The following is an 11,297-nucleotide window of genomic DNA, read 5'->3' as shown; positions in this document are numbered from 1 at the left end:
ATCTACAATTTACAAGGAATGGGAGAGGATACTTACGGTTAGTTGCTTTAACCGTTTAATCTCTTCGAAAATATGTTGAAAGAATGGGTTCATAGCCGTCTGACATTAACTGCATCATCAACAAAGCCTTATGTAGGGGTGAACTCGAGCATATAGCTCGGGGAATGTGATTGGCCAGCAAGGCAGCTGTGATTGGCCATCAAGCTGCCCATCACAGAACATTCTCCTTCCCGTAATGAGAATGAGTCATGAGTATTATACAAAATGAAAGGATTGAAGAATGTTTCGTATTAATGCTACTCTGACTACTCAAGCAAATCTGATCAGAGGTTCCATCTAATCTGAGAAATAGCAATTGAAAGCCAGTTTGTTGAAAGTACTCAAGTACAGTGGGGCAAATAAGTATTTAGTCAACCACCAATTGTGCAAGTTCTCCTACTTGAAAAGATTAGAGGGGCCTGTTATTGTCAACATGGGTAAACCTCAACCATGAGCGACAGAATGTGGGGGGGACAGAAAATCACATTGTTTGATTTTTAAAGAATTTATTTGCAAATCATGGTGGAAAATAAGTATTTGGTCAATACCAAAACTTCATCTCAATACTTTATGTACCCTTTGTTGGCAATAATGGATGCCAAAAGTTTTCTGTAACTCTTCACAAGCTTTTCACACACTGTTGCTGGTATTTTAGCCCATTCCTCCATGCAGATCTCCTCTAGAGCAGTGATATTTTGTGGCTGTCGTTGGGCAACACGGACTTTCAACTCCCTCCACAGATTTTCTATGGGGTTGAGATCTGGAAACTGGCTAGGCCACTCCAGGACCTTGAAATGCTTCTCACGAAGCCTCTCCTTTGTTGCCCTGGCTGTGTGTTTGGGATCATTGTCATGCTGATAGACCCAGCCACGTCTCATCTTCAATGTCATTGCTGATGGAAGGAGATTTTCACTCAAAATCTCTCGATACGAGGCCCTATTCATTTTTTTCCTTTACACAGATCAGTCGTCATGGTCCCTTTGCAGAAAAACAGCCTCAAAGTATGATGTTTTCCACCCCATGCTTCACAGTGGATATGGTGTTCTTCGGATGCAATTCAGTATTCTTTCTACTCCAAACACGAGAACCTGTTTCTACCAAAAAGTTTCTGTCTTCCCAGCCTAGTGCAGGTCTACAATTTTGTCTTTGTTCTTGGCCATAGTGGAGTTTGGAGTGTGAGAGACTGAGGTTGTGGACAGGTGTCTTTTATACCGATAATGAGTTAAAACAGATGCTATGAATTTAGGTAACGAGTGGAGACCTGGGTTGGAAAAAGTTAGACCTCTTTGACAGTCAGAAATCGTGCTTGTTTGTAGGTGACCAAATACTAATTTTCCACTCTAATTTAGAAATAAATTCTTTAAAAATCAAACTATGTGATTTTCAGTTTTTTTTCCACACTCTTTCTCTCATGGTGAAGGTTTACCCATGTTTACAACAGGCCTCTCTAATCTTTTCAAGTAGGAGAACCTGCACAATTGGTGGTTGACTAAATGCTTATTTGCCCCACTGTAGGTTTACAGACACTAGTGTGAATAAGAGTAGTTAAAGATTAACATTCAGTTCTTCTACTCAAGTGCTTAGGTACAAGGGTAAACATGTATTTATACTGTCAATTGTGTACAATAGCCTTATTTAGAACAAAAGAAAAAAATCTGTATAATGAATAATTTCCATCTACTATTTAACTTACTCAGTGCTTGCCTTATAAGAACAAATATTACATATTCTGATATTTCTCGCATTGCTTGAACTGTATTGCTATCAAAACAGCTATGCAAGTTTGCAAACTAATAAAGTAAAAAAAAAAATCCAAGTTCAAAATGAACTACAACCACCTGGCTCACCACCTAAATGTCTCATCAGCCCAAATACGTGAAAAGCACAAGTGAAAGGAAAATATGCCATCTATCTGATAATACAGATCACTAAGGGGAACAATAAGTCTACATTTAACGGGTGTAATAAATCATCCCTCTGATGAAAAATTTAAAAATCAGAATCCGAGGATTTATTTGTATACATCTCTAGAATATACCTACAATATTTTAATGTAATCTGTTCATTGAATAACAGAAGAGCAATTTTATTGTTGTGCTCAACAAGAAGAACAAAGTGAGTGGTCTAAAAAAGAAGTTAGATCAGCCAATGATAACTTTCATATTAGACATTATTTGAATACCAGAACCTGTGTTTTTAGGCTGGCAAGATCGTATATTCGCAGCAAATCATTCTTGCAGCTGACTACATAAAACAATTCTCATAAATAAGGCCATAGATGGGGAATGGTATCTTGGACATGTTTGTGATTGTTAATGTTCTTTGGCTCACATTCCTCCATATCGCTACTGTTTTTCAGCCAAAGACCGAAGTTGAGCGGTTGGCTTCACCTCTCTGGTTATATATTTTTTAAGCAAATACGTAGCAGAAAGTGCATACAAGTATTTGTTTTCATAAAAGAAGTACAAGTATAGTCATCAAGATTTAAAAACAATTCTCAATATATGTTTATAGTTATTGAGTCAAATGAGGTACAAATAAAATAATATTTAAACTTTGTCAATTTCCACCACTTCATTAGTAATGTACGGATGTAACCATTAAACATTAACATTAAAAATGTGATAAACTGAATATGATACATTGCCTTTAAACTGCCTAATTGTTAACAAATCAGCTGTCTTCTGTGACCTTCTGAAGAACTTGCTTCGTGTAAATGTTAGATTAACATGATGACATAGAACAGACCTTTCGCATGCATACTTCTTCCATGAAAGATACTTGAAGACGAGGTGAACTATAATTAAATGGTTCAGCAAGTGAGACCTGAAGTGTTGTTTCTCTTTTGAAGGTTTTTTTTTTTGTTTTACTTGACAGACACTAATGCTGTTTCATTCTTCATGCTGCATTTTCAGTCTGCCAGCAAATTCCAATTTGTTATTAATGTGCCTGTAAAGCTCAGTTAAGTAAAACACTGTCCAAAATGGGTTTTCTCAGTCCATTATTACTATCATCGCTAAGGAATTGTTTTGAAATTAGGTTATGCAGTCGAATTACTGTCACATTTTCCAATTTAAGCAAGTCTAACAGCCAGTAATAGAATTTGAGGTCCCTCCCCATTTGCCAGCGAGTTCAATAATGACTACGAACAGAGAATAAAGGATCACTCATGAAACAATTGTGATTTGTTCCGTGTCTATTGATATTCTAGAGTTATTGACAAGGGAAATACAGGATCTTAGATAATATTCTCTGGTCCTTGCAATTAATCAGTTTAGTTTAGTCAGGACGATGTTTATATACAACACAGGCCTGGCTGTTGTTCTGCAATGTTCTGTACATCTATGAAGAAAAGAACAGATATGTTTTTGTTAATATCTCTCAGCCATTAGATTGAGTTGAACTGAAAAATGTCATTCATTCACTCATTCATTTTTTTGAAGTGCTTATCCTCACTCAGGGTCACGGGGGGTGCTGGAGCCTATCCCAGCTGACACCAAACGGGAGACACCCTGAATTGGTGGCTAGCCAATTGCAGTGCACAAGGAGACGGATAACCATTTAGAGCAGGGGTCTCGAACTCAAATTACCTGGGGGCCGCTAGAGGCCAAGTCTGGGTGAGACTGGGCCGCATCAGGATTTCCACAAGAAAAGCACTGATAAAACATTCCAACGTTATCAAATATCTTTATTTTTTTAACAAAAAATAATGAATTAAATAAATTAACTTAAAGATGAATAAAAAATAAATCAATCAGTAATACAAAACCAAATAATACTAATGAGCATACAGTAGATATACACTGGCTGGCTAAGTAGAGAAAATGAATTATTTTTATTCCGTTTCAAATGTCTGTATTAACAGCTCTTTAACCTTTAACTTTCTGAACTTGAATGGAACATTGAACATGAAATATTCTGAACACGGCTTCTCTTGCCTACTCCTTGCTGCTAGAGACCTGGCAGCGCTTCTTCTCACATAGTCACATTTGGCTTGAGGGAGGAAGCAGTGGAGACCCTCAGTAGAGCTTGAAGATGCTCATCAGTAAGTCTGGACCTGTACTTGGACTTATTGAAGTTCAAGGTGGAGAAGAGCTTCTCACACAAGTATGTGCTCCCAAAAAGGCACATGGTCCGCTTGAACCTTCGGGAAAGTTCAGGGAAGCTGGGGGTCAACTCTCTCAAAAATTGCCCAAGCTTGTCTGCTTCTCCACTCACCTCCCTGAACTTGGCTTTGAGTGCAGAGTGGCACTGCAGGTCAATGAGCTCCATTTGAAGCTCAGGAGGGGCATCTTGCACATCAAAGGAGAAGGGGTCCGCAAAAATTTGAAATGTGGCTTTGTGTGTCTTGAAGTCTGCAAATCTGTGATCAAATTCCTCCTGTAGCTTCGAAATGGCCTCAACATACTTCTCACCACTGAATGGTGTGCCTGCATCCACGAGACCCTTGCATGCTGGGAAATGGCAAAGGTTTGTCTGAGAGAGCTGGGCTTTCCATAACACAAGTTTAGTGCAGAATGCTCTCACGTTGTCATAGGCAGCACTGACAAGTTGCCCCTGGCCTTGTAGCTTCTTGTTCAGTACATTAAGCTCATGTGTGATATCAACAAGAAAAGCCAAGTCCATGAGCCATTTGGGATCACTTAGCACAGGATCAATCAACTCACAAATGGCGTAGCTAGCTTTGACTGCTGCATTACTGTCTTTGGTAGCCTTCTTGAAGAGATCCTGTTGCCTCAGAAGACGTGTTTTAAGACTGGCAACCTGGTTGGCTCTCTCATCTCCCTGGTATTTTTCGTACTCCTCAGCATGTCTCGTAGTACAATTACGTTTCAAATTGTATTCCTTGTGCACCGCAACTTTTTCAGTGTAAATGAGACACGTCGGGGTGCCCCTGTGTTCAACAAAGAAATATTGCACTCCCCACTTTTCTTGAAACTGTCTGTGCTCATCACCGACCTTTCTCTTCACGGCAGGCTTTGAAAGAGACATCTCTGGGGCTCTGTAATATGTTTTTCCACTTGGAATGAGTCTCGGGTTGATCTTTCACATTCAGTCGCGCGGGTTTGTGGCGCATGTGCACTTTCGCTCTCCGTTTCAATCGCGGAGATGGCTACAGACACTGACACAGGCTGGATCACGGATCATAGCGCCTCATTCAGTTCTATGCTGAGAGCAGCGGAGGAGTGTGCGCGCCGAGCGGAGTGATCGGCCTCACGGCTTCTCCTCCGCCCAGCTGATTGGAGGAATGAATGAGTGAGTGAGCGAGGCACTGGACAGCCCGGCCGATGTCCCGCCCTCCAGAGCCGTATACCTCACCGTGATTGGTTCATTCAGCTCCGAACCAAAGTTCCCTCTAATTTTTTGTTGGTCTGAGCAGAAAGACAATCTCCCTGAGCGCACTGAGTACCAGTGTGAGCGACATCATCGGTACTCGGATGATTCGCCTAAAGACGTTTCGCCGACGGACGTTTGACAGACGGGCAGGTCGCCGAATGGACGTTTCACCGAACGTTCATTCGGCCGAACGGAGGTTTCGCCGAAACGGGATTCGAACGCTCGCCCCGCCGGATCGTGTGTGTACAAGTTTTTCAACCTCGGCCCGCGGGCCATATACGGCCCGTTAGGATTTTTAATCCGGCCCGCCGCCGGTGTTGTCCAAATTATAGTAAAAATCAATGTTCGTCTACCATCAATGGCAGTCCGGGAGTAAGCACCCTTGGGCAGGCAGATGTAGCAGAACCGAGCCGTAAAATGACAGCAATCGGGTCAAATCCATCCTAAAACAGCATTTAATGATTAAATACAAATACTGGATGATATCGCGATGGAGGCAAAAAAACGTCTATAGACGTCCATTCGCCAAACGGCTCAAAATGCTCTCAAATTCGGTCAAATCCAGCTGAAAACAGCGTTTAATGATTAAATACAAATACTAGTATTTGTATTTAATCATTAAACTAACAAATACTAGTAGGCGAATCATCCGGTCACGACATCATCATTGCTTGCTATCGGCACACCAGTATCACACCTGCCACAAGCAGGTGCATGTCAATGTTCCCTCTAATTTTTCATGTAAAACATGCTGTAAAACAAGAAAAACATGAGTGGACAGAGCTACTGCCACTGGCTGCCACTTAAACGGCGCCATCATGGGGAAAGGGGTATAAAAAAAAAAAAATTAAAAAAAAATAAAAATAAAATAAAATTAAAAAAAAAAAAAAAAAATCGGTCTTTCATATTAAGACGGGGGCCGCAAATTATCGTCCCGCGGGCCGCAGTTGGCCCGCGGGCCGCAAGTTTGAGACCCCTGATTTAGAGTATTCAACCCGCCTATCTTGCATGTTTTTGGAATGTGAGAGGAAACTGGAGTACCTGGAGAAAACCCACGCAGGCCTGGGGAGAACATGCAAACTCCACACAGGAGGACCAACCTGGATTCAAACCCTGGACCCCAGAAATGTGAGGCAGACGCGCTAACCACTCATCCGCCGGGTCACCTGAGAAATTTACTGTTGCAAATTTGTGGATAAAATTATGCTGCTAAACATTTTTTTAATTTGAAAACTAGACCCGGGACCCCGAACCCAATGGATCCAAACCCCCGAGAAACTCTGTCATATTCTATTTACTTTATTAACCTATTAGCGTCTTCAATTTTCATTCCAATTTACCACTAATTGCACAGGTTTTTTTTTTATTTTTTATTTTTTTGTCTTTTTGTCCTCTTATTGGTTATTCTTTATTGTTCATGCTCTTAAAACGATGGCTGTATATTCCCGTTGCGGAAAACGCACCATAAAAGGAATGATGACGTACGGTTTGCGCCCTCACTTGTGGTTTGCGCCTGTTCTAATGACCACGTGTGTGTGAGTAGGGGGTATAGTTTGGCGCAGGGGCTGGGGTAAGATTGTGTTGCATACTGTGGCTGTCCCGTCCCCGAGCTGTATTCTCGCTGCTGGTTTAGAAGAGGTCAGAAGATCCGGGGGAGGAGCGCGGTTTACCAGACGCACTCGAACCGGCGTTTGAGACTACCTCACCTGCACACTGCGGGAACTCCATTCGGGGACTGGAAGGAGAAGGATGGAGCCTTCCTGGGACATGAGAATGTTCGTATTCCGGGTTTTCTTCCTCTTCTGGTGCGCGCCAAGTGGAGTGTGGAGTTTCAACTTTTACGCACAGCATCCCACGGTGTTCCGTGGACCGACTGGGAGTTATTTTGGTTATTCCGTGGACTTCTACCAGGCCACCGCCGACAACAACTTGTGAGTGGCAAATTTGTTATTAATGCATATAACTGCATTAAATCCGTTGGTGCATTGCAAAAAATGCAAGGAGGAGGGATAATATTTAACTGATTGATGTACTATTGATTAATATTGTTTATGATAATGGTTGAAGACTTTTGATTTGTTTCCTGTAGCTAATTGGTTCGTAAATACTATTTACAGATTAGATTTTTGAGATTATGTTGTGGCCAAGGGGAAATCCATGTGCTGTATTGCTTTTTTTCCCCTGTGTAATTTAAAAAATCATGGTTAAATATCTATATGCACGTTTAATCTTTTATTATGAAGTTTGCATTTGCTATCAAATCAATCAAATCAAATCAAAAGTCTTTATTGTCATCATACACAGCTGCGTTTAACGAAATTGGTGGTGCTACTCCACAAAGTGCGTTTCCCAGTAAAAACATAAATAAGTAAAGATAATATAAAAAATAAAAACAAAAATAAAAAAAATGAAATAATTAAATTAATTAAAATAAATAAATAAATTAATTAAAATACATAAACAAAAAAATAATAACAAAATTAAAATTAATGTCACCACTGCTCAAAGCATTTCGAAATCTTGGTAAACTACAATATTAAACATACAATCAAACCTCTTGTTTTCAATTTGACCTTAGTTTTTGCACAAACGTGCCCAGAAGGTACAGAACTGTTAAGTACATGCTTTTGCATTTTAAAACAATGTATTATTTTCATGTATATTGTATTAGACAACTATATAATGGTCAATGCATAACCCATGTCTTTCTTGGGTTATCACCCGAATGAAACTTTCATGCCTGATTTTCCTGTCTTTTCTTGCATTAGTTGTAAGAAGGATGTGCATTTGTGTCTCAGGTTCAGTGTGTTGGTAGGTGCTCCCAAAGCCAACACCTCCCAGCCTGGCATTGTGGAGGCCGGGTCCGTCTACCACTGCCCCTGGCCAGGCCTTCCTGACAGCTGCACGCAAATACCCTTTGACAACGCCAGTAAGTTCCGTCCCCTATTTTGCTCTAAACGGAGAGCTGTCTTTAAGAAATATCTCGGTTGCATGAAAGAGAGCCATGCATATCATTTTTTAAGCTAAAGATGACAGCACTTGTTGTAAGGGGAACCAAAGAGTTAATTATTTTTGAGCTGGCACGTGGTTGTTTGCATGGAAAAACAAGAGCGATAAGACATATGGCTTTTATCAAAATGATGGCTAGTGGCAAGACTGAATGGTTTGAGACGCAATGTACCCAATCACCCTGTGCTTCATCTCTAACGTTGTATGAGGCAGGAGTCGGTAAAAATCCAGAACAAGTGAGAACACAAGAAAGGAGGGGGTTGTAAAGGAGGAGGGGTTCTTTGTATGCACATGGGATTTTGGTTCCCTTTTGGAAGAAAGAAGGGACTGGGCAAGGTCTGCTTTTCATTACATCTTGAAAATGTACCCTGTCTCCTTTCCCCTCCACTTGTCTCTACTTTCCTCCATCAATCCACCCCCCTCTTGTTCTTTCTTTGAGATGACTTAACATCTTCAAAATCTCAGGGCAAATATAACTTTTTATGCCTACTCTACAGGAAATGGTTTTGAATCAGCATCTGAGCAGCATCAAATCTATAAAGGCTCTGTAAAGAAAAGTTATGTTCCTGCATTTCCAAATAAAAAGATTGCATGTGTACTCTAAACACAGTACTATGCCAAAGTCAATGGCCACCACAAGCTTTTATGTTTTAATGACCTTTTTACTGCAGTCGTTTTGAGTTAGTAAAACTGTAGAACACACTGCCCTTTAGTTCATTAGTATATGAACCAGGGAGTACTTTATTTATCTTTCTATCTTCTCTTTATGCTTTCCTTGAGAAACTCTTACCCAACCTTACCTTACCTAGCCTGCCTTTTTTCAGTATAAGGACTGCAATAACATGATGTTATATATATTTTTATGTAATGCCATTGAAGCCTTTAAACCAGGGGTGTCAGACTCTGGTTGGTTCGCGGGCCGCTTTAACGTCAACTTGATTTCAGGTGGGCCTGACCATTTTAGATATAATATTTAGATTTTTTTAAATAAATGAATTAAAAGAACTGGATAAAAAGCCCTGAATATTCAGTTTTTTTATAGATCTAAAACAATGTTTATTTTAGCTTTTTTAAATATATTTTTAGATTTTACTAAATGATTTTTGAACTAAAAACACAGAAAAATGGATTTAAAAATTACAATTATTGATTTAAAAAGGGGAAAATCAGGAAATTTAATATACATCTATACTCTTCATTTTAATTTGATCCTAAAACAAAAAGTCGGCACTCATGATTTACTTTCTCAGGCCACACAAAATGATGCGGCGGGCCAGATTTGGCCCCTGGGCCGCCACTTTGACACGTGCTTTAAACCATCAGCCAAAAATGCATAAAGGCCTACGGTAGAGTTTGGGAGAGTCCTATAGTCTGAAAATCATGGTAGTTAACACTGAATAACTATGCCTGCCTATTGTGCTGCATCAAACTTTGCGTCAATTGTTTCAGGACAGTGAATTATGGCGGCGCTGTGGTTACGGCATGAGCAAGACAATTCTGAGGTCCAGAATTTTTGGCTCTAGCCTTCTTTTGGACTGCCTGAGTTTTTTTTTTCATGCATGTGTTTTTCTCTGGGTATTCCAAATGTCTCACACGTTGGTGAAGACTTACAGTATACTTTCCATAGGTGTATAGGTGAGTGTAACTCAGTGTGTATGTGCCAGCCTAGCAACCATTCTATCCCCTGCTTATCTTTCAAAATCATATAGGACATGTTTCTACTCACCATAATAAGAAAGTGTGTTTTAAAATGGATGCTTCAAAACACCATCAATCATTACCAAAGTTCGTGAAAATCAAGTTTTTGTTACTTTTGGGTTAATTTTGCAAAGATATAATTTCTAGAGTTAAGTGTTTCAGGGTTAAAGACAGGTTCTTGCGACAGTGTAATAAGTCAGGAACAGCAAGTGTCTCCTTGCAGGTATGCAGTAATCTAAATACCAGTGCTTGTATCTATTCATGAAATACTTGTTGAGGGACGATGAAGCCCATGTTGGATATTTCTAGAGTTACAGGAAGCCCAGTAATACCTGTGAAGTTTTGAAAACTAGACTGGGAAAGAAACACTCTTGTACACAATAACTAAGGCAAGAGCAGCAAACATCTGTGTACCTTATGTGTGTGTTTTGCTGGTTATTATCCACATGTCAACTTTGTATGCACCTGATTAAGTGCATGAACCTGCGTGTTCATGAGAGCAATGACAAAAGCCAGTCTTGTTGTCTCATGTCAGCATCATGGAGGAGGCAAGATGAAAACTGGTTAATGGGATAGTACCATATGGACAACGATAATGTGATAGTAATTCTTCTACAAGATAAAGAAGAGTGCGTCTTGAGCCTTTTTGTGTGTCTTATCTTGGTGGGTGTTAGAATTAAATGTTCTCTTTTTTAGTGGAACTGGCGTCACTCATGTTCGCCTGACTTCCATGCAGGCAAACACGGGGTCTGTCCACACTCAGTGATATTGTGAATGTCAATCGGCCTCTCTATGTGTCTGGTAATTGATTGCCATCCAAGTCAGTGTGTAGTCTGTCTTTTAACAGTCTTCATCTCCCTGTGGCCATCAGCTGCAAGGCGATACAGAATATTGATAGTCTCAGTAACTGTGTGAATGGGAGTCTGAATGGTTTATTTTGCTCTACATGTGGTCTGTGATTCACTGGGGACCAATCCAGGGTGTAGTCTGGTTTCTGGGATAGGCCGCAGCCCCCGCGCTTTTCTGAACAGCATATGCAGTGTAGAAATTGGATAGATGGAGGGATGTCAAAGGCTTCAGTTTGAGTTAATTAATTGTGTTCTGAACCACCTAAAATGTGTTAATGTTCACCAGGAAACAGTGTTTTTTTTTTTTTAAATTATCATCCAGTCAGTCAAGGTATTTTGAATCTCGCCATCCATTCACGAGTTCAA

The 11,297-nt window shown here is 40.2% G+C and overlaps 1 protein-coding gene across 1 annotated transcript in view; it reads left to right on the top strand.

Annotated features, from left to right (window-relative positions):
• Positions 1-6,915: 6,915 nt before the first annotated feature.
• The window catches only part of itga8 (integrin, alpha 8), a 48,742-nt gene continuing 44,360 nt past the window's right edge, over positions 6,916-11,297 (top strand). The window contains exons 1-2 of the mRNA XM_077597697.1: positions 6,916-7,307; positions 8,175-8,305. Of these exons, the coding sequence (XP_077453823.1) occupies positions 7,126-7,307; positions 8,175-8,305 (313 nt within the window). The 5' untranslated portion in view covers positions 6,916-7,125. The remainder of the gene's footprint in view (positions 7,308-8,174; positions 8,306-11,297) is intronic.

This window comes from Stigmatopora argus, chromosome 4 (assembly GCF_051989625.1).
Source record: "Stigmatopora argus isolate UIUO_Sarg chromosome 4, RoL_Sarg_1.0, whole genome shotgun sequence".
In the NCBI taxonomy this organism is placed as follows: domain Eukaryota; kingdom Metazoa; phylum Chordata; class Actinopteri; order Syngnathiformes; family Syngnathidae; genus Stigmatopora; species Stigmatopora argus.
This window is presented reverse-complemented; position numbering and strand designations above follow the sequence as displayed.